The 23820-nt window shown below is 53.6% G+C and overlaps 1 protein-coding gene across 1 annotated transcript; it reads left to right on the forward strand.

Moving 5' to 3' along the window:
- Positions 1-1014: 1014 nt before the first annotated feature.
- DDX54 (DEAD-box helicase 54) lies at positions 1015-23198 on the forward strand. The gene is made up of 20 exons (XM_038762864.1): positions 1015-1161; positions 5128-5257; positions 5435-5505; positions 5628-5816; positions 6372-6421; positions 6983-7024; positions 7286-7381; positions 8624-8745; positions 9697-9758; positions 10386-10517; positions 17350-17560; positions 17667-17801; positions 19019-19240; positions 19444-19517; positions 20671-20880; positions 21013-21161; positions 21299-21412; positions 21586-21693; positions 21900-21991; positions 22828-23198. Exons 1-20 carry the CDS (start codon positions 1015-1017, stop codon positions 23055-23057), a joined length of 2586 nt encoding a protein of 861 aa, XP_038618792.1. The 3' UTR covers positions 23058-23198.
- The last annotated feature ends 622 nt before the right edge of the window (positions 23199-23820 follow it).

A 23820-nucleotide genomic window follows, 5' to 3' on the forward strand; every position in this document is an offset into this window, starting at 1 on the left:
TGATATTTGCTTTCTTCGTTCCGCAGCCCCGCTTGATCAGGTTGTCCCACCGGGGGTCTCGCAGTCTTAATCCCCATTTTACAGATGAGGTCACTGAGGCCCAGAGAAGTGAAGTGACTCGCCCGAAGTCTCACAGCTGACAAGTGGCGGAGCCGGGATTTGAACCCATGACCTCTGGCTCCAAAGCCCGGGCTCTTCCCACTGAGCCAAGCTGCTTCCTCCCCAGCACTTAGGACGGCGCCAGACCACGCCCCCTACCGGCGACAGGCCACACCGTCCGGCGGCAGACCACGCCCCCTACCGGCGACAGGGCACGCCCCTCCGGCGACAGGCCACGCCCCTCCGGCTCCAGACCACGCCTCCTACCGGCGACAGACCACGGCGTCCGGCGACAGGCCACGCCCCCTACCGGCGACAGGCCATGCCGTCCGGCGCCTTGCCACGCCCCCGACCGGCGACAGACCACGCCATCCGGCGCCAGGCCACGCCCCCGACCGTTGCTAGGCCACGCCCCCTACCGGCGACAGGCCACGCCATCCGGCGCCAGGCCACGCCCCCTACCGGCGACAGGCCACGCCATCCGGCGGCAGGCCACTACTCCTACTGGCGCCAGGCCACGCCCCCTACCGGCGACAGGCCACGCCACCCGACCGGCGACAGGCCACGCCCCTGCCGGCGACAGACCACGCCCCCCACCGGCGACAGGCCACGCCCCCCACCGGCGACAGGCCACGCCATCCGGCGCCAGGCCACGCCCCCCGACCGGCGGCAGGCCACGCCCCTCCGGCGGCAGGCCACGGTCCTACCGGCGTCAAGCCACGCCCCTCCGGCGTCAAGCCACGCCCCCTGCCGGCGACCGGCCCCGCCATCCGGCGCCAGAGCACGCCCCCTGCCGGCCGCCGCCGCCGCGTGTCTGTGCCGGAGCACGCGGCGGGTCCGGTGCGGTCCGGTGCTGTGCTGAGCGCTGTGCGGTGCTGTGCTAAGCGCTGTGCTAAGCGCTGCGCGTCCCCCGGCATGGCCCAGCGGCGGCGGAAGGGGCCCAGGCACCGGCGGGCGGCGGCGGCGGCGGCGGGGGCCCCGCAGCCCCGGCCGGGCCCGGACGGCGACGCGGACGACGGCGAGCTGGACATCCGGGCCCAGGAGCCCGCCCCGTCCCGGAAGGTGCGGCCCCCCCCCCCCGCCCCGGACCCCCCCCGGAGAATCAATCAATCAATCAATCAATCGTATTTATTGAGCGCTTACTATGTGCAGAGCACTGGACTAAGCGCTTGGGAAGTCCAAATTGGCAACACATAGAGACAGTCCCTACCCAACAGTGGGCTCACAGTCTAAAAGGGGGAGACAGAGAACAGAACCAAACAGACCAACAAAATAAAAGAAATAGGATAGAAATGTACAAGTAAAATAAATAAATAAAAATAGAGTAATAAATATGGACAACCATATATACATATATACAGGTGCTGTGGGAGAACCGGGGACACCCCTGCCGCCCTCCCCAACCGCGTGGCAACCGCGTGTTCATCATCCTCAATCGTATTTATGGAGCGCTTACTATGTGCAGAGCACTGTACTAAGCGCTTGGGAAGTCCAAGTTGCCAACACATACAGACGGTCCCTGCCCAACAGTGGGCTCACAGTCTAAAAGACTGTACTTTGCCAACTTGTACTTCCCAAGCGCTCAGTACAGTGCTCTGCACCCAGTAAGCGCTCAGTAAATACCACCGATTGATTAGTACGGGGCTCCGAGCACAGTCAGCGCTCAATAAGTAAGATCGAAGGATTGAAAGGCCGAGGGCTCCCAGCCGGGCCCGGGTGGTAATAATCATGATAGTATTTTTAGACTGTGAGCCCACTGTTGGGTAGGGGCTGTCTCTATATGTTGCCAACTTGGACTTCCCAAGCGCTTAGTACAGTGCTCGGCACACAGTAAGCGCCCAATAAATACGATTGATTGATTGATATTTGGTAAGCGCTTCCTAAGAGAAGCAGCGTGGCTCCGTGGAGAGAGCTCGGGCTTTGGAGTCAGAGGTCACGGGTTCTAATCATCATCATCATCATCCTCAAGCGTATTTATTGAGCGCTTACTGTGTGCAGAGCACTGGACTAAGCGCTGGGGAAGTCCAAGTTGGCAACATAGACAGTCCCTACCCAACAGTGGGCTCACAGTCTAAAAGACTGTACTTTGTAAAGACTGGACTTTGCCAACTTGTACTTCCCAAGCGCTCAGTACAGTGCTCTGCACCCAGTAAGCGCTCAATAAATACCACTGATTGATTAGTACGGGGCTCCGAGCACAGTCAGCGCTCAATAAGTAAGATCGAAGGATTGAAAGGCCGAGGGCTCCGAGCCGGGCCCGGATGGTAATAATCATGATAGTATTTTTAGACTGTGAGCCCACTGTTGGGTAGGGACCGTCTCCCTATGTTGCCGACTTGTACTTCCCAAGCGCTTAGTACAGTGTTCGGCACACAGTAAGCGCCCAATAAATACGATTGATTGATTGATATTTGCTAAGCGCTTCCTAAGAGAAGCAGCGTGGCTCCGTGGAGAGAGCCCGGGCTTTGGAGTCAGAGGTCACGGGTTCTAATCATCATCATCATCTTCAGTCGTATTCAGTCATCTTCGTACAGTCGAAGCAGCGTCTGTCTCCCCCTTTTAGACTGTGAGCCCACTGTTGGGTAGGGACTGTCTCTATGTGATGCCAATTTGTACTTCCCAAGCGCTTAGTACAGTGCTCTGCACATAGTAAGCGCTCAATAAATACGATTGATTGATTGATTGATTGACAAAGAAGCTGTGACTTGCCCAAGGTCACACAGCAGACAAGTGGCAGAGGCGGGATTAGAACCCATGACCTCTGACTCCCAAACCTGTGCTTTTTCCATCAAGCCACACTGCTTCTCACACTGTAGGAAGAGCTTGGGAAGAATGCAGTGAAACAGTTTAACGGAGTTGGAAAACAGTCATTTATTGAGCGCGTACTATGTGCAGAGCACTATAGGAAGCACTTAGGGAGATTATAAAATAACAGAAAACAGCCCCTGCCTACAATGAGTTTGCAGTCTCGGGGGTGGGGGGAGACAAACATTAATATAAATAAATGGTGTATATATTATATTATTATATTATAATTATATTTATAATAAATATAAGTAAATGCTTTGGGGTTGAGGGAGGGGTGAATAAAGGGAGCAAATCCGGGCAACATGAAAGGGAGTGGGAAAAGAGGGAAAGAGTGTTTAGGGAAGGCCTCTTGAGAGAGAGATGTGCCTTTAGTAAGGCTTTGAAGGTGGGGAAAGTAATTGTTGGATTTCATTCAATTTTATTTATTGAGCGCTTACTGTGTGCGGAGTACTGCACTAAGCGCTTGTTGGATGTGCATGTATTGGAAGCCTCATTGTACAGATGAGGACACTAAGGCTCAGATGAATGAATCAATCAATCAATCGTATTTATTGAGCGCTTACTGTGTGCAGAGCACTGTACTAAGCGCTTGGGAAGTACAAGTTGGCAACATATAGACAGTCCCTACCCAACAGTGGGCTCACAGTCTAGAAGGAAGCTGAAGAAAATAAAGACAAAATGGGATATGAGTTCACCTAATTCTACCGTGAGGTCAGAGTCCTAGTTTCACTGCCACAAATCCTGAAGTACCCAAATAAATGCAGAAAAACTACTCTGAAGTGACTTGCCCAAATTCATACGGCAGATGAATTCATTCATTCATTCAATCGTACTTATTGAGCGCTTACTGTGTGCAGAGCACTGTACTAAGCGCTTGGGAAGTCCAAGTTGGTAACATCTAGAGACGGTCCCTACCCAACAGCAGGCTCACAGCCTAGAAGGGGGAGACAGACAACAAAACAAAACATTAACAAAATAAAATAGACTAAATATGTACAAGTAAAATAGAGTAATAAATACGTATAAACATATATGCATATATATATATACAATTATAATAAATGCCATCATTATTATTATTATTATTCTTTGGGCCTCAGTGACCTCATCCGTAAAATGGGGATGAAGAGAGCTAGGAGGAAGGGAGGAAGAGAGCGAGCTTGGCGGATGGGCAGAGGGAGGGCATTCCAGGCCAGGGGGAGGACGGGGGTCGGGGGTCGATGGCGGGACAGGCGAGAACGAGGTACGGTGAGGAGATTAGCGGCGGAGGAGCGGAGGGTGCGGGCTGGACTGGAGAAGGAAAGAAGGGAGGTGAGGTAGGAGGGAGCGAGGTGATGGACAGCCTTGAAGCCGAGAGTAAGACGAATGGTGGAACTGGGATTAAAACCCAGGTCACCTGACTTGCAGTCCAGTGCTCTGTTTACTATCAATCAATTAATCAATCAATCAGTCGTATTTACTGAGCGCTTACTGTGTGCAGAGCACTGTACTAAGCGCTTGGGAAGTACAAGTCGGCAACATATAGAGACAGTCCCTACCCAACAGTGGGCTCACAGTCTAGAAGGGGGAGACAGAGGGCAAAACCAAACATACTAACAAAATAAAATAAATAGAATAGATATGTACAAGTAAAATAGAGTAATGAATATGTACAAACATATATACGGGTGCTGTGGGGAAGGGTCGCTTGCTCCTGCTCCTCTCCCACCTTTTCCCTGCCCCCATTCACCTGATTCCTGTTGGGCAGGGACTGTATATGTTGCCAATTTGTACTTCCCAAGCGCTTAGTACAGTGCTCTGCACATAGTAAGCGCTCAATAAATACGATTGATGATGATGATGATGAAAGAGCCCAGAAAACCAGAAGGAATCCCACCCTGCACCGTATTGTTCTTGGTCTCCCAGACACCTAATCATCAATCAGTCAATCAATCAGTCGTATTTATTGAGCGCTTACTGTGCGCAGAGCACTGTACTAAGCGCTTGGGAAGTCCAAGTTGGCAACATATAGAGACGGTCCCTACCCAACAGTGGGCTCACAGTCTAGAAGACCTAATCTGACCTAATGGGTCAGCACCCCGCTTTTCCTGAGAATGGTGGAGTGGGGATGGGCTGGGAAGGGTCGGGGGCACCTTCCTGTCCCCGCTGCCCGTGGGGTCCTCCACTCCTTCCCCCTTGGGTCCCCTCACCCCGGCTAACATATCGTCTCCCCCAACTCAGCCGGGCTCCAGCAAGCCCCTACCAGCCTTCCCCACCTCCGACTGCCTCTCAGACGTGGAGCCTGACACCCGGGAGCTGGTCCGCGTTCAGAACAAGAAGAAAAAGAAGTCGGGAGGCTTCCAGTCCATGGGTGAGCGGGGGCCCGGAACGGGGAGGAGGATCATCATCATCAATCGTATTTATTGAGCGCTTACTGTGTGCAGAGCACTGTACTAAGCGCTTGGGAGGATGGATCCATGGACTGGGCTGACCGCTTGGGCAGCCCTGGTCCCGGGCCCGGGGGTGACTGGACACTGCTGTTCCCTAGGCCTGAGCTACCCGGTTTTCAAAGGCGTCATGAAGAAGGGGTACAAGGTGCCGACCCCCATCCAGAGGAAGGTGAGTGGGATGGGGACAGAGCACAGAGGACCTGATCCCAGTTCTGGGATGGCCCCCTGGTCGGTGCCCTGGGGGTTCCCCTGGCCCAGTTGGTCAGTCAGCGAATCTCTCTGCCCCCGCAGACCATCCCGGTGATCCTGGACGGGAAGGATGTGGTGGCCATGGCCAGGACGGGCAGCGGAAAGACGGCCTGCTTCCTCATCCCCATGTTCGAGAAGCTCAAAGCCCACAGTGCCCAGGCCGGGGCCCGGGCCCTGGTCCTCTCACCCACACGGGAGCTGGCCCTGCAGACCAGGAAGTTCACCAAGGAGGTCCGTGGACCGCGGGGGCGTTGGTGGGGGCGGCGGGCCACGGGGGCCGACCTGGGGGTGCTGCCTGTTCTGAGCGCAGCGCTCAGCACAGTGGAGGTCAAGGAGACAAATGCTAAAATAAATGGCAGGTAAGAGGAAAGAATGAAGTGAATAGGTTTGTGCGGGGCAAAGGGTGAGTACCCAATAGCTGGGGATCATTCATTCATTCAATCATATTTATTGAGCGCTTACTGTGTGCAGAGCACTGTACAAGTACAAGTCGACAACGGGGTGACGTGGAAAGGCTGAATGGCAATACAGGGTGGGGAAGAGATCATCAGGGAAGACCTCCTGGAGGAGCTGTCTGTCTGGGGAACGTGGTGCAAGCTCCCGGAGGGCAGGGGTCACTTGCTGTGCTTCAGCTGGCCCCCGGCATCTAGTACAGGACCCCTAGCAGCCGCTCAGCTCAGTACCACGGACGAGGGGCCAGTGATGGTTGTGAGTGTTAGCATTTGGGGCAGGGGATGCTGCTGCTGCCCAACCCTGACCTCCCCTCCTCTCTCCCTCCACCCGCAGCTGGGAAAATTCACTGGCCTCAAGACGGCCCTGATCCTGGGTGGAGACAGGTAAGACCCCCCCTCCGCCCCGTCCCCCGCCCCCAAACCCAGAAGGTAGCTTTCCCCCATTTGGGTACCTACGGGGGTATGGCCCAGAGTCCTCCCCTCGGCCCCTCTGGAGTGACCGTGATCTGGGTTCCCCTCACTGCCCCAGGCTGGCCCTCATTTCCAGTGCCCCCTTCCCGGTTTGAGCAGTCCCTGGGATTGGACTGGGACTATTTATTTTATTTTTTTAGTATGTTTGGTTTTGTTCTCTATCTCCCCCTTTTAGACTGTGAGCCCACTGCTGGGTAGGGACTGTCTCTATATGTTACCAACTTGTATTTCCCAAGCGCTTAGTACAGTGCTCTGCACACAGTAAGCGCTCAATAAATACGATTGATGATGATGATGACTGTCTCTCTAGGGGGTCCCCCCAACCCCCCGCCTCCCGTCTACTCACGGTTTCCCGAAGAGTCTTGGGGTAAACCTGAGCCCGGAGTAGTCTGCCCCGGGGGAGTTCATCGGGGTCTCCGGGGTGATGGGGTTGGGGATTGCGGTGCGAGTGACCCCACTTCCTCTTCTTTCTAGGATGGAGGACCAGTTCGCAGCCTTGCACGAGAACCCTGACATGTAAGTGGGGAGTCGAGAGGGAGGGAGCTCTAGCATCTGGCAGATCGTCCCCTTAGGGGACCCGATATCCCGGTGTCCTTCCCCCGAGCACCCGGGGAAGGGAGATGGAGGCCTGTTGGCCATGAAGGGCAGCGGCTGACTGGAAGGGGAAGGGGTGGGTGGAGGAAGGAGAGGTGGATGGTGGAGCGGAAGCGGCGGAGAGATGGGGAAGGGGTTGGCGGGGCAGAGGAGGCCGGGACGGGAGCCGCTGTCTGGTTGCAGAATCCTCGCCACCCCCGGCCGCCTGATGCACGTGGCCGTGGAGATGAACTTGAAGCTGCAGAGCGTGGAGTACGTGGTGTTCGACGAGGCCGACAGGTGCGCCGGGGGGCTGGGGGAGGGCGGCGGAGTCCGTCCCTGAGGCGTTCCCTTCTTCGGGGCAGAGCCGGGGGGTGGAACGGAGACAGAGCCGTGCCCGGACACATAATGATAATCACGGTACTCGTTAAGCAGAGCTTACTAGCGAAGCAGCGTGGCTCAGGGGAAAGAGCCCGGACTTGGAGTCATCCCAACTCCGCCAATTGTCAGCTGTGTGACTCTGGGCAAGTCACTTGACTTGTCTGGGCCTCAGTTCCCTCATCTGGAAAATGGGGATTAAGACTGTGAGCCCCACGTGGGACAACCTGATCACCTTGTAGCCCCCCCACCAGCGCTTATAAAACGGTGCTTTGCACGTAGTAAGCGCTTAACAAATGCCATCATTATTATTATTATTATTATGTGCCAAGTGCTGTTGTAAGCACTGGGATAAGTATAGGTTAATCAGGTTGGACACAATGCATGTCACGTGGGGCTCACACTCTTATCCCTATTTTACATTAGAGGTAACTGAGGCACAGACATTCATTCATTCAGTCGTATTTATTGAGCACTTACTGTGTGCAGAGCACTGTACTAAGTGCTTGGGAAGTCCAAGTTGGCAACATATAGAGACGGTCCCTACCCACCAGTGGGCTCACAGTCTAGAAGGGGGAGACAGAGAACAAAACGTATTAACAAAATAAAATAAATAGAACAAACGTACAAATAAATAAATGAGTAATAAATACGTACAAACATATAAACAGGTGCTGTGGGGAGGGGAAGGAGGTAAGGCGGGGGGGATGAGGAGGGGGAGAGGAAGGAGGGGGCTTCTTCCTCTCCTTGGGCTCCTTGGGCTAGACATGACTAGCCCAAGGTCTCCCTGCGGACATGTAGCGGAGCCAGGTTTAGCACCCAGGTCCTTCCGACTCATCATCGTCAATCGTATTTATTGAGCGCTTACTGTGTGCAGAGCACTGTACTAAGCGCTTGGGAAGTACAAATTGGCAACCTATAGAGACAGTCCCTACCCAACAGTGGGCTCACAGTCTAAAAGAGTCCCGGCCCATGCTCTATCCACTAAACCACACTGCTTCTCACGCTCACAGAAACCTGTATACACACAGACATCCGCGCGCTCACTCCTCCCGCGGGAGCCGAGGCCCGGGGAGAGGGCGCCGAGCCCCCAGGCCTGATCTTTGGTCCTTGATTTCTCCTCCCCTGTCCTATCCTGTGCCGGGCCTGCCGCCGTCCCCCCAGACTGTTTGAGATGGGCTTTGCTGAGCAACTCCAGGAGATCCTCTCCCGGCTCCCGGAGGGTCACCAGACCGTGCTCTTCTCGGCCACGCTGCCCAAGATGTTGGTGGAGTTCGCCCGGGCAGGCAAGAACCGACCCACCCACCTCCCTCCGCCGATAGGGCCAGACCCCAGTCAATCAATCAATCAATCGTATTTATTGAGCGCTTACTGTGTGCAGAACACTGGACTAAGCGCTTGGGAAGTACAGGTTGGCAACATATAGAGACGGTCCCTACCCAACAGTGGGCTCACAGTCTAGATATTGGGGGGCAGGGATGGGGAGAGAATTGAGGATGTTGGTCTTCAAGATCTCCCTCCCCTACCCCTCCTTTGCACAACCCTCCTTACCTTTGTCATCGTCGTCATCATCATCATAATATTAATAATTATAATAATAGAGAAGCAGCGTGGCTAAGTGGAAAGGGTGCGGGCTTTGGAGTCAGAGGTCATGGGTTCGAATCCCGGCTCTGCCACATGTCTGCTGTGTGACCTTGGGCAAGTCACTTCACTTCTCTGAGCCCCAGCTACCTCATCTGTGAAATGGAGTTGAAGACTGTGAGCCCCACATGGGACAACCCGATCACCTTGTATCTCACCCAGCGCTTAGAACGGTGCTTTGCACATAGCGCTTAACAAATGCCATCGTTATTATTATTATTTGTTAAGCACTTACTACGTGCCAAACGCTGTCCTAAACGCTGGGGTAGAGACAGGGAAATCAGGTTGTCCCATGTGGGGCTCGCAGTCTTTATCCCCATTTTTACAGGTGAAGTCACTGTTCTAAGCACTCATCTCTCCTAGCTCTTCCGCACCATTCAGTCGTTCAGTCGGTCGTATTTATTGAGTGCTTACTTTGTGTAGAGCACTTTACTAAGCGCTTGGGAGAGTACAGTACAACGGTAAACTGACACATTACCTGCCCACAACGAGCTGGGCCTCGGGCTTCTCTCCCAGGGTAGAGGTGGGTAAGGGGACGGGGGCACGAGGGAGTGGTGGGAACGCCCCCCTCCAGCCCCATGCTCCCTCCGCTCCAGGACTCACGGAGCCGGTCCTGATCCGCCTGGATGTGGACACAAAGCTCAATGACCAGCTGAAGGTAGGCTGAGGAAGGGGACCTCTGGGTTGCCGTGGGCCACCTACCACTCACCTGTTCTGGCCCTGCCCCTCTGGGGTCACGACTGGGGAGCTCAGCGGGAAGACGGGTGACCTTTCCCCCCTCACTGTACCTCGTTCTCGCCTGTCCTGCCGTCGACCCCCGGCCCACGTCATCCCCCGGGCCTGGAATGCCCTCCCTCTGCCCCTCCGCCAAGCTAGCTCTCTTCCTCCCTTCAAGGCCCTGCTGAGAGCTCACCTCCTCCAGGAGGCCTTCCCAGACTGAGCCCCTTCCTTCCTCTCCCCCTCGTCCCCCTCTCCATCCCCCCATCTTACCTCCTTCCCTTCCCCACAGCACCTGTATATATGTATATATGGTTGTACATATTTATTACTCTATTTATTTATTTATTTATTTCTTTTACTTGTACATTTCTATCCTATTTATTTTATTTTGTTGGTATGTTTGGTTCTGTTCTCTGTCTCCCCCTTTTAGACTGTGAGCCCACTGTTGGGTAGGGATTGTCTCTATGTGTTGCCAATTTGTACTTCCCAAGCGCTTAGTACAGTGCTCTGCACATAGTATGCGCTCAATAAATACGATTGATTGATTGATTGATTGACTTCGCAGCTGGCCTTCTTCCACGTGCGTGGGGATGATAAGCCGGCCGTCCTGCTCCACCTCCTGCGCCACGTCGTCCGGCCTCAAGACCAGACGGTGGTCTTCGTGGCCACCAAGCACCATGCCGAGTTCCTCCGGGAGGTGAGGCTGCCCACGGGGGGCTGGAGGTGGGCTGGGTTTACCCCAATCCGGCGGGCTTGGGAGTCAGAGGTCCCAGAGTCTTTATCCCCATTTTTTACAGATGAGGTCACTGAGGCCCGGGGAAGTTAAGTGGCTTGCCCCAAGGTCACACAGCAGCGGGCTCTAATCCCGGCTCTGCCACTTTTCTGCTGTGCGACCTTGGGGCAAGCCGCTTGACTTCCCTGGGCCTCAGTGACCTCATCTGTAAAAATGGGGATAAAGACTGTGAGCCCCACATGGGACAACCTAATAATAATAATAATGGCGTTTGTTAAGCGCTTACTATGTGCAAAGCACTGTACTAAGCGCTAGGGAGGATATAAGGTGATCAGGTTGTCCCACGTGGGGTTCACAATCTTAATCCCCATTTTACAGATGAGGTAACTGAGGCTCAGAGAAGCTAAGTGCCTTGCCCAAGGTTACACAGCAGACTTGTGGCAGAGCTGGGATTCGAACCCATGACCTCTGACTCCAAAGCCCTGGCTCTTTCCACTGAACCACGCTGCTTCTCCGTGGGGTATATCTCAATGGGGTAGATACAAGGAAACCTGATTTCCTTGTATCTACCCCAGCATTTAGGACAGTGTTTGGCACGCAGTAAGCGCTTAACTCTTTTAGACTGTGAGCCCACTGTTGGGTAGGGACTGTCTCTATATGTTGCCAACTTGTACTTCCCAAGCGCTTAGTACAGTGCTGTGCACACAGTAAGCGCTCAATAAATACGATTGATTGATTAACAAAATACTGTAATTATTGTTATTGTACCCCTCGGTGGCCACTAGAGGGCAGCCCCCTGTTTCCTGGACTGCAGCCAGTCACTTCATTCATTCATTCAATCGTATTTATTGAGCGCTTACTGTGTGCAGAGCACTGTACTGAGCGCTTGGAAAGTACAAGTCGGCAACATATAGAGACAGCCCCTACCCAACAGCGGGCTCACAGTCTAGAAGGAGGAGACAGACAACAAAACAAAACATGTGGACATGTTTGAGTGCCTCCAGTGTGCAGAGCCCTGTAGTAAGCGCTTACATTTATGGAGCGCTTACCGTGCGGGGTGCACCATACTAAGCGCTTGGGAGAGTACAGTGTAACAATATAACAAACGTTCGTTCATTCAATCGTATTTACTGAGCGCTTACTGTGTGCAGAGCACTGTACTAAGCGCTTGGAAAGTACAAGTCGGCAACATATAGAGACAGTCCCTACCCAACAGCGGGCTCACAGTCTAGAAGGAGGAGACAGACAACAAAACAAAACATGTAGACATGTTTGAGCGCCTCCAGTGTGCAGAGCACTGTACTAAGCGCTTACACTTGAGCGTTTACCGTGCGGGGGGCACCGTACTAAGCACTTGGGAGAGTACAGTGTAACAATATAACAAACATTCATTCGTTCAGTCATATTTACTGAGCGCTTACTGTGTGCAGAGCACTGTACTAAGCGCTTGGAAAGTACAAGTCGGCAACATATAGAGACGGTCCGTACCCAACAGCGGGCTCACAGTCTAGAAGGGGGAGACAGACAACAAAACAAATCATGTAGACATGTTTGAGCGCCTACAGTGTGCAGAGCACTGTACTAAGCACTTATATTTATGGAGCGCTTACCGTGCGGGGGGCACCGTACTAAGCGCTTGGGAGAGTACAGTGTAACAATATAACAAACATTCATTCGTTCAGTCGTATTTACTGAGGGCTTACTGTGTGCAGAGCACTGTACTAAGCGCTTGGAAAGTACAAGTCGGCAACATATAGAGGTGGTCCCTACCCAACAGCGGGCTCACAGTCTAGAAGGGAGAGACAGACAACAAAATGAAACAGGTGTCAAAATCGTCAGAACAAATAAAATTAAGGCCATATGCACATCACTGTATATGCACATTATTAACAAAATAAATAGAATAGTAAATATGTACAAACATTCCCCTCCCACAATAATAACAATAATTACGGTATTTTTTAATTCTTACTATGTGCCAGGCACTGTTCTAAGTGCTGGGGTAAATACAAGATAATCAGGTTGGACAAAGTCCCTGTTCTACGTAGTGTTCACAATCTTAATCCCCATTTTACAGATGAGGGAACTGAGGCACAGAGAAATGAAGTGACTTGCCCAGGGTCACGGAGCAGACAAGTGGCAGAGCTAGGATTAGAACCCGTGACCTTCTGACCCCCACGGCCATGCCCTATCCACTGCAGTCTAGAAATGGTGGCAGACAATAGTAGAAATAAATAAAATTATAGATATGTGCATAAGTGCTGTGGGGCTGGAAGGGGGAATGATTAAAGGGAGTGAATTGGGGTCACAGAAAGAAGTGGAAGAAGAGGAAAGGAGGGCAGTGCACTGTATTAGACGCTTGGTGGGATGCACTCGAAGCAACTCTAGGCTTAGCTCACTGTAGGCTCATTGTGTCTGTTTATTGTTCTATTATACTCTTCCAAGCACTTAATACAGTGCTCTGTAAACAGTAACCGCTCAATAGTCTTTTAGACTGTGAGCCCACTGTTGGGTAGGGACCATCTCTATATGTTGCCAACCAGTACTTCCCAAGCGCTTCGTACAGTGCTCTGCACACAGTAAGCGCTCAATAAATACGATTGATGAATGGATACGATTGGATGAATAAATGAAAACAGAAACCCTTCCCTTGAAGGTCTTGCACCCCTCGTCCCCCTCTCCATCCCCCTCATCTTACCTCCTTCCCTTCCCCACAGCACCTGTATATATGTATATATGTTTGTACATATTTATTACTCTATTTATTTATTTATTTTACTTGTACCTATCTATTCTATTTATTTTATTTTGTTAGTATGTTTGGTTTTGTTGTCTGTCTCCCCCTTGTAGACTGTGAGCCCGCTGTTGGGTGGGGACTGTCTCTCTATGTTGCCAACTTGGACTTCCCAAGCGCTTAGTACAGTGCTCTGCACACAGTAAGCGCCCAATAAATACGATTGATGAATAGATACGATTGGATGAATAAATGAAAACCCAAACCCTTCCCTTGAAGGTCTTGCACCCCTCGTCCCCCTCTCCATCCCCCTCATCTTACCTCCTTCCCTTCCCCACAGCACCTGTATATATGTAGATATGTTTGTACATATTTATTACTCTATTTATTTATTTTACGTGTACATATCTATTCTATTTATTTTATTTTGTTAGTATGTTTGGTTTTGTTGTCTGTCTCCCCCTTGTAGACCGTGAGCCCGCTGTTGGGTGGGGACTGTCTCTCTATGTTGCCAACTTGGACTTCCCAAGCGCTTAGTACAGTGCTCTGCACATAGTAAGCGCTCAATAAATACGATTGATGATGATGATGATGATGATGGCCCTCAGTTTCCTCCGCTGTAAAATGCGGATAAAATCATTGCTCTTCCTCCCTCTCAGACTGTGGGCCCCATCTGGGACAGGGACTGAGATAAATGTGATTATTTTGGATCTATTTTAGTGCTTGGCACATAATAAGTGCCTAGTAGACAGTCTTCTAGACTGTGAGCCCACTGTTGGGTAGGGACCGTCTCTATATGTTGCCAGCTTGTACTTCCCAAGCGCTTAGTACAGTGCTCTGCACACAGTAAGCGCTCAATAAATACAATTGATTGATAGTAGAGAAGCGGCATGGCGTAATGGATGGGAGTCAGAAGGTCATGGGTTCTAATCCCAGCTCTGTCACTTGTCTGCTGTGTGACCTTGAGCAAGTCGCTTCACTTCTCTGGGCCTCAGTTCCCTCATCTGTAAAATGGGGATGGAGACTATGAGCCCCATGTGGGACAGGGATTTTGTCCAACCCGATTTGCTTGTATCCACCCCAGTGCTCAGTACCGTGCCTGGCGCAAAGTTAAGCACTTAACGAATACCATAATTATTATTATTATTATCATTACTAATAAATACCATTATTTTTCTTCGTTACTACTAGCAAGAGTATGTTGCGTCTTGTTCCCCAAAGTTAGGATGCCATGAAAGAGTACAGTGCTCTTTTAGACTGTGAGCCCACTGTTGGGTAGGGACTGTCTCTATATGTTGCCAATTTGTACTTCCCAAGCGCTTAGTACAGTGCTCTGCACATAGTAAGCGCTCAATAAATCCGATTGATGATGATGATGAGGTGGAGATTAGAGGGGGAAGGTTTCCCAGGGGAGGAGCAGTTTCAGAAGGGCTTTGAAAGTGGGGAGGGATGTGGCTTGGTGAACTTGAGATGGGAGGGGGTTCCTGGCTGGGAAGCCTGAGGACGATTGAATGAATGAATGAATGAATGAATGAATGCATATATACATACGAGAAGCAGCGTGGCTCACTGGAAAGAGCCCGGGCTTTGGAGTCAGAGTTCATGGGTTCGAATCCCGGCTCCGCCACTTGTCAGCTGTGTGACTTTGGGCAAGTCACTTCACTTCTCTGTGCCTCAGTTACCTCATCTGTAAAATGGGGGTTGACTGTGAGCCCCACATGGGACAACCTGATTACCTTGTAACCCCCCCAGCGCTTAGAACAGTGCTTTGCACATAGTAAGCGCTTAATAAATGCCATTATTATTATTATTATTATATTTGTTGGGTAGGGACCGTCCCTATATGTTGCCAACTTGGACTTCCCAAGCGCTTAGTACAGTGCTCTGCACACATTAAGCGCTCAGTAAATACAATTGAATGAGTGAATGAATGCATATATACATATTGGTTGGGTAGGGACCGTCTCTGTTGCCAACTTGTACTTCCCAAGCACTTAGTACAGTGCTCTGTACACAGTAAGCGCTCAATAAATACGATTGAATGAATGAATGAATGAATGCATATATACATATTGGTTGGGTAGGGACCGTCTCTGTTGCCAATTTGTACTCCCAAGCACTTAGTACAGTGCTCTGCACACAGTAAGCGCGCAATAAATACGATTGAATGAATGAATACGGGGCTGGAAGTAGCAAGGTTAGATTGAGCCCGCTGTTGGGTAGGGACTGTCTCTATATGTTGCCAACTTGTACTTCCCAAGCGCTTAGTACAGTGCTCTGCACACAGCACTCAATAAATAGGATTGATTGATTGATTGCTGCCCCAGAAGTCGGCTTGGGAGGAGCAGGAGAAGCAGCTTGGCCTAGTGGGAAGACCTCGGGCCTGGGAATCAAAGGACCCTGGTTTCTAATCCCGGCTCCGCCACTTGTCTGCTGGGTGACCTCGGACAAGTCATTTAACTTCTCTGTGCCACAGTTACCTTCTCTGTAAAATGGGGATTAAAACTTTGAGCCCCATGTGGGACAGGGACTGTATCTAACCTGATTAGCTTGTATCTACCCCAGCCCGTAATACAGTAATCCCTTCAAAGCCCTACTGAGAGCTCACCTCCTCCAGGAGGCCTTCCCAGACTGAGCCCCCTCCTCATCCCCCCGCCTTACCTCCTTCCCCTCCCCACAGCACCTGTATATATGTTTGTACGTATTTAGTACTCTATTTTACTTGTACATATTTATTCTATTTATTTTATTTTGTTAATATGTTTTGTTCTCTGTCTCCCCCTTTTAGACTGTTAGCCCGCTGTTGGGTAGGGACCGTCTCTATATGTTGCCAACTTGTACGTCCCAAGCGCTTAGTACAGTGCTCTGCACACAGCGCTCAATAAATAGGATTGATTGGTTGATTGCTGCCCCAGAAGTCGGCCTGGGAGGAGCAGGAGACGCAGCTTGGCCTAGTGGGAAGACCTCGGGCCTGGGAATCAAAGGACCCTGGTTTCTAATCCCGGCTCCGCCACTTGTCTGCTGGGTGACCTCGGGCAAGTCATTTAACTTCTCTGTGCCACAGTTACCTCCTCTGTAAAATGGGGATTAAACCTTTGAGCCCCATGTGGGACAGGGACTGTGTCTAATCTGATTAGCTTGTATCTACCCCAGCACAGTAATACAGTAATCCCTTCAAAGCCCTACTGAGAGCTCACCTCCTCCAGGAGGCCTTCCCAGACTGAGCCCCCTCCTCATCCCCCCGCCTTACCTCCTTCCCCTCCCCACAGCACCTGTATATATGTTTGTACGTATTTAGTACTCTATTTTACTTGTACATATTTATTCTATTTATTTTATTTTGTTAATATGTTTTGTTGTCTGTCTCCCCCTTCTAGACAGTGAGCCCGCTGTTGGGTAGGGACCGTCTCTATATGTTGCCAACTTGGACTTCCCAAGCGCTTAGTACAGTGCTCTGCACACCGTAAGCGCTCAATAAATACGATTGAAGGAATGAATGAACGAATACAGTGCCTGGCACATTGTAAGCACTTAATATATACCATCCAAAAAAACAAGGGAGCAAGCCGGAAGAAAGAGTGGGGACAGGGTGGAGGCCAGTAGCGTGGAGATTCTGGAAAGAGCACGGGCTTGGGAGTCAGAGGTCGTGGGTTCAAATCCCCGCTCCTCCAGTTGTCAGCTGTGTGACTCCGGGCGAGTCACTCAACTTCTCTGTGCCTCAGTGACCTCCTCTGTAAAATGGGGAGGAAGACTGTGAGCCCCACGTGGGACAATCTGATCATCTTGTACCTTCCCCAGCGCTTTGCACATAGTGAGCGCTTAATACCATCATTATTCATTCATTCAATCGTATTTATTGAGCGCTTACTGTGTGCAGAGCACTGTACTAAGCGCTTGGGAAGTACAAGTGTTATTATTCTGCCTCAGTTGGGTAGACGGTAGACTGGGTGGTGGGGAGAGGGGTTGTTCTTCTCATCAGGAGCCCTGCTCCGCCACCCACCCCCCCACCCACCGAAAGCGGGCCGGGCCTGAGCCCTCCGCCCTCCCGTCCTTCCTTTCCAGCTGCTGACGGCCCAGGGCGTGGGCTGTGCCCACATCTACAGCTCCCTGGACCAGACCGCCCGCAAGATCAACCTGGCCCGCTTCGTCCACGGCAAATGCTCCGTCTTGATCGTCACCGACGTGGCCGCCCGGGGCCTGGACATCCCCCTCTTGGACAACGTGGTCAACTATAGCTTCCCGGCCAAGGGCAAGCTCTTCCTGCATCGCGTGGGTGAGCGTCCGGCCGCGGGCACGGGGCTGGTGCCCCGGGGGCACGCCGCGGGGGATAGGACGGGGCACCGGGAGATCTCCTAGGCGACCGCCTCATCCCTCCACAGGACGCGTGGCCCGCGCCGGCCGCAGCGGCTCCGCCTACTCCCTGGTGGCCCCGGACGAGCTGCCCTATGTCTTCGACCTGCACCTGTTCCTGGGGCGCCCGCTCACCCTCGCCCGTCCCCACCAGACCCTCCCAGGTCAGGGCCGCGGCCAGGGGAGGGAGGAGGTTGGAGCAAATCAGTCTGCAGGGGCTGTTGGGGGGAGGGAGGATGCTCCCAGGGGTGATCCCAGAGGGATGGACGGCGGGATAGAATCCAGGAGGAACCATCTGGGCAGGAGATAGGAGCAAACCACTCCAGACTGAGCCCCCTTTTTCCTCTCCCCCTCCCCATCCCCCCCGCCCTACCTCCTTCCCCTCCCTCCAGCACCTGTATATATATTTGTATATACTACTTCACTGTTGGGTAGGGACTGTCTCTATATGTTGCCAATTTGTACTTCCCAAGCGCTTAGTACAGTGCTCTGCACATAGTAAGTGCTCAATAAATACGATTGACGATGATGATTTGTACAGATCTATTACTCTATTTTACTTGTACATATTTACTATTCTATTTATTTTGTTAATGACGTGCATTTAGCTTTAATTCTGTTTGCTCTGACGACTTGACGCCTGTCCACAAGTTCTGTTTTGTTGTCTGTCCCTTCTAGACTGTGAGCCCGCTGTTGGGTAGGGACCGCCTCTATATGTGGCCAACTTGTACTTCCCAAGCGCTTAGTACAGTGCTCTGCACACAGGAAGCGCTCAGTAAATATGACTGACTGAATGAATGAAAGTGATCATGGGGGGGATCCAGAAGGAACCACATGGGTGGGAGAAAGAGGAGCAACCGCTTTGGTTGAGGGTGCTCCCAGGTGTGATCCTGGAATGTGGAAGTTGGGGGGATGGATTCGAGAGGAACCACGGAGGTAGGAGAAAGGGGGAAATAGGAGTAATCCACTCGGTGTGGCGGTGTTTTCAGGTGTTTTCCTGGAAGAGGGAGGGGATCGGGAAAGAACTATGTGGGTGGAAGGGGGGAGATGGTCAGTGGGGAAGGTGCTCCCAGGTGTTTTCCCGGAGGAGGGTGGGGATCCAGAAGCAATCATATGTCCAGGAGAAAGGCAAACCGCATGCTTATGGTGCATCATCATCATCATCAATCGTATTTATTGAGCGCTTACTATGTGCAGAGCACTGTACTAAGCGCTTGGGAAGTACAAATTGGCAACATATAGAGACAGTCCCTACCCAACAGTGGGTTCACAGTCTAAAAGGGGGAGACGGAGAACAAAACCAAACCTACTAACAAAATAGAATAGATATGTACAAGTAAAATAAATAAATAGAGTAATAAATACGTACAATATGTTGCAGAGACGGACGGGGTGCTGGGACGAGTCCCTCAGAGCGTGGTGGACGACGAGGTGTGTGGGCTGCTCACGGACGACGGCGCCTCGGAGGAGCTGCAGATCCTGCAGCGCGTGGCCGACAATGCTCACAAGCACTACGTCCGCTCCCGGCCGGGGCCCTCCCCGGAGTCCATCAAGAGGGTCAAGGAGCTGGACCCCGCGCTGTTGGGCCTCCACCCCCTGTTCAGTGAGTGCCCGCTTCAACCCCTCAGCTCACGGTTGCCGCGGTGGGGAGGCCGGGTCTGCGAGAGCCTGGAGGGGTCCCCGGACCTCTTCGGCCGGTTGGAGGAGGAGAGGCCAGGTTCAGAGCAGAGGCCGAGGGGCCGGGTTTGGGCGAGGGTCCCCGGGCAAGCAGCGCTAAGGCTCCCTATGCCCGGTGGGCACTGGCAGGTTCCCGCTTTGAGGAGAAGGAGCTGGAGAGGCTGAAGCTAGTGGACAGCATCAAGAATTACCGGTCACGAACGGTAAGTGCGGGGGGCGAGGGGCAGGTGTCCCTGGGGAGATCAGGCCCTGGATTCCAGAGTTGGGCAGGGCTTGGCCGGACCCTTCCAGCCCCACCTCACCATCAATCGTATTTATTGAGCGCTTACTATGTGCAGAGCACTGTACTAAGCGCTTGGGAAGTACAAATTGGCAACATACAGAGACAGTCCCTACCCAACAGTGGGCTCACAGTCTAGAAGGTCTACTCTACCTCCAGAGTAGTTGGGGGCCGGAGCTCAGGCGGCTTCTGGATTCGTCCCTGGGGTGCAGTAGTAATAATAATAATAATAATGATGTTGGTATTTGTCAAGCGCTTACTATGTGCCAAGCACTGTTGTAAGCACTGGGGGGGGGGAGGGGGGTACAAGGTAATCAAGGTTGTCCCACGTGGGGCTCACAGTCGTAATCCCCATTTGACAGATGAGGGAACTGAGGCACAGAGAAGTTAAGTGACTTGCCCAAAGTCACACAGCTGACAAGCGGTGGAGCCGAAATTAGAACCCAAGACCCCTGACTCCCAAACCCGGGCTCTTGCCACTGAGCCACGTTGCTTCTCTACCTGTGAGCCCACTGTTGGGTAGGGACTGTCTCTATATGTTACCAACTTGTATTTCCCAAGTGCTTAGTACAGTGCTCTGCACACAGTAAGCGCTCAATAAATACAATTGATTGATTGATTAGTGCCGCCCCTCCAGGAGTTGGTGGTCCAGGGGGCCTACCAAGTCCGAGGTACAGATCCCCGGCACCCTCCTAGAACCCAACCAGGACCCTTTCCTCTTCTTTCCCCCACTGCTCCTCTAGACTGTAAGCTCACTGTGGGCAGGGAATGTCTTTTTATTGTTATATTGTAGTCTCCCAAGTGCTTAGTACAGTGCTGTGCACACAGTAAGCGTTCAATAAATACGACAATGATTGCTGCTCTTATCGGGTCAGAGTATGTGCCTATCCCGACCGTTCCCGGGCTGCGGAGGGAATCAATCATTTATTGAGCACTTACTGTGTGCAGAGCACTGTACTAAGCGCTTGGGAAGTACAAGTTGGCAGCATATAGAGACGGTCCCTACCCAACAGTGGGCTACGATGAGGGGCAGAGGTGGGGGTACTTACGGGCTTCTTTCTCTCACCGTCCCCCAGACTATCTTTGAGATTAACTCCACGAGCCGGGACACAGCCAGCACCATGATGCGGGCAAAGAGGCGGCGGGACCTCACGGCCATCACCAAGTTCCAGCGGGGTGTCCGGGAGCGGCAGGCGGTCCAGGGGCGCGAGGAGACTCGGCCCGACCCTTCCCCCACTCCTGCGGAGGGCAAGGGGCAACAGGAGGAGCAGGAGGAGGCCATAGAGGTATGGGGGCTGGGCTCCCCTGGCACCTTGGCCACTGAGTCATGGGATCCGGGGGCCCAAGATGGGGGGGAGGGAGAGGGGAGAAGTGGTGTGCCCTCTGGCCAACACCAGCATGTGGTTCCTGCTGCCCAGGCGGTCTTCTCGGAGGTGGTGGGTCGGAAGAGGCGGAGGGTCCAGGGGCTAGACACGGAGCGGAAGAGGAAGCAGCCGAAGCTGGAGTCTCAGCAGGACCGGGAATTCTACGTCCCGTACCGGCCCAAGGACTTTGACAGTGAGAGGGGGTGAGTCGGGGCCGGGACCCGGGAATGGGCGCGGGTGGATGGGCAGGGGGCAAGTCACCATCGGGCCACCCCTGGGGCCTGCCGCGTGCACCCTGACCCTCTGACTTCCGACCTGCGACGTCTCCTGCACCCCCCAGCCTGAGCATCGGCGGGGAAGGCAGTGTCTTTGAGCAGCAAGCGTCGAGCGCCGTCCTGGACCTGATGGGGGATGAGTCGCACAACCTGGACAAGAGCAAACAGCTGCTCAAATGGTGAGTGGGCCCAGGTGGGACATCGGAGGGAGCAGGGCTTGTGGCTCTGCCCGTATACTTGCGGGCAAGCAAGGCCATCCTTCCTTGCCATGGCTTGGTGAGGACCAGGCCTGGGGGCGGAGGGGGTCCCAGCACTCAGCTATAACTCTGCGTCTCCTCCTGCTCCCTCTTAGGGACCGGAAAAGGAAGCGCTTTGTGGGGAAGGTGGGACAGGAGGACAAGAAAAAGAAGATTAAGACTGAGAGTGGCCGCTACATCAACAGCTCTTACAAGCGGGATCTGTATCCTTCACTGAAGCCCCTCTGCCCGGGGAGAGGGCCCTGGGGGGGCGGGGGACCAGGCGGCCCCCTCCTGGGGTGGAGCCACAAAGGGCATCCCTGCCCCGCGAGCCAGCGGCGTCCCATCTGCTGCTTGTGGAATTGCCCCAAGTAGGGGAGGGTGTCCACCTCAGAGACCAAGGCCCACCCTCCTTAACCCACCGCTCCAGTTACAAGAAATGGAAGCAGAAATACAAGATAGACGACCGGGACTCGGAGGGCGAGGAAGAGCCCGAGAGGAGAGGTGGCTGGCGTGGGAGAGGTAAGGAGGGATAGGAGAGGAGGGCGGGGGATGACTAAGATCAGGAAAGGGGAAGAGGAGGCCCGGCAACCCATCAGAGGCCGCAGGGGTCTTGGGCAGCCAGAGTGACTGAGGGGCTGTCCATCTGGACAGCTTGACCTTGTTGTGCTCCCTGAAGGGGCTCTGGGACCTGGGACCTACCCCAGCGGGGCTTCTGCTTGTGCTAGGAGGTGCCTAGGAGCTAGCATCCTCCTGGAGCGGGGACATGGAGTGGGAGGAGCCCGTAGGGCAGAGCCTGGGTCTTGCCAGCAAGACCTCCTGCAGAGGGGAGAAACAGGAGCTGATCCAACGCCCGCCCCCCCTGCAACACACACTCCCCTCTTTCCTTCAGCCTCAGTGTCCCTCTCCCTCCTTCCCTCACACCCCGAGGTTTACAGTTTTTATTTTGGGCTCCAAAATCTCGCACCTCTAAAGCAACCCCTGGGCATGCAGGGAGGCAGCAGCCCACAGGACAGAGGGAACTTGGTGAGGAGTTGGGGGGAGGGCGGCCCACGCAGCTGGCGGTTCTTGCCCATGCTGCCTGCTGACTCTGGCCCCAGAGCCGCAACCCAGAGAAAGAGACCAAGGGGGGAGAGTCGGGAGGCCAGGAGAGCAGAGAAGATGGGAGCCGATCCCCCTTTGCACCGTTGAGAGGATCCAGGGCCCCAGCTCAGAGTTGGAGGGGGATGAGGGGGCGGCCTTTAGGGGAGGACCAGTGGGCTCTTGAACGAGGGTCTCCAGGGGAGAGGAGGTGAGGGGTAGGGTCGCAGGCAAGGGGTGACCAACCCCTCCCACTCACGGCTCGACCCATTCGGCAGGCTCGGCCCGGGCCCGGGCGTCGGGGCCGCGCAGGAAGAAGGGGCCCCGCTCCGAGCTGAAGACGAAGGAGCAGATCCTGAAACAGAGGAAGCGGGAGCAGAAGCAGAGGTTCCTGCAGCGGGGTGGGCTGCGGCGGCTCAGTGCCCGCAACCGGCGCCGGGCCCAGGAGCTGCGCACGGGTGCCTTTGGCCGGGGGGGCCGGAAGGGCAAGATGAGGAAGAAGATGTGACCTTTTCCCCCCTCCCCCGAGGGGCCCGGCAGGGAGAAATGGGCATCTCTCCCCCTGGAGCAGGGCCAGGCCCTGGAGCTCTGGCTGTGCCAGCCTCAGCTAAGCAGATGATTAAAACGCCAGAACTCAGGGCGCTGGTCGTGGGATCTTTATTACGGTCGGGAAGGGGACTGAGCTGAAGCACCAACAGGGAGGGCCGCTGAGCCGCATGGCCAGTGGAAAGAGCGCGGGCCGTGGAATCGGGATACGGGTTCCGATGCCCACTCTGCCACACGTCTGCTGTGTGACCTCGGGCACGTCACTTCACTGGGGCTCGGTTACCTCATCTGTAAAATGGGGATTAAGACTGCGAGCTCCGTGAGGGACAGGGACTGTGCCCAACCTCATTACCTTCTATCTACCCCAGTGCTTAGAACAGTGCCTGGCAGGTAGTAAGCCCTTAACAGCATGGCTTAGGGGCAAGAGCATCGGCTTAGGAGTCAGGGGTCATGGGTTCGAATCCTGGCTCTGCCGCTTATCAGCTGTGTGATGAGGCAAGTCACTTAACTTCCCTGGGCCTCAGCTCCCTCATCTGTAAAATGGGGGTGAAGACTGTGAGCCCCATGTGGGACAAGCTGATTACCTTGTATCTACCCCAGTGCTTGGCACATAGTAAGTGCTTAACAAATACCAACATTGTTATTATTATTATTAATAACATGCCATTATTATTATTAGCTAGTCCTCCCACCCTTCAGCTCTGGGAGGAGCTAATGCCAGGGAT

This window comes from Tachyglossus aculeatus, chromosome 21 (genome assembly GCF_015852505.1).
Source record: "Tachyglossus aculeatus isolate mTacAcu1 chromosome 21, mTacAcu1.pri, whole genome shotgun sequence".
NCBI lineage: Eukaryota > Metazoa > Chordata > Mammalia > Monotremata > Tachyglossidae > Tachyglossus > Tachyglossus aculeatus.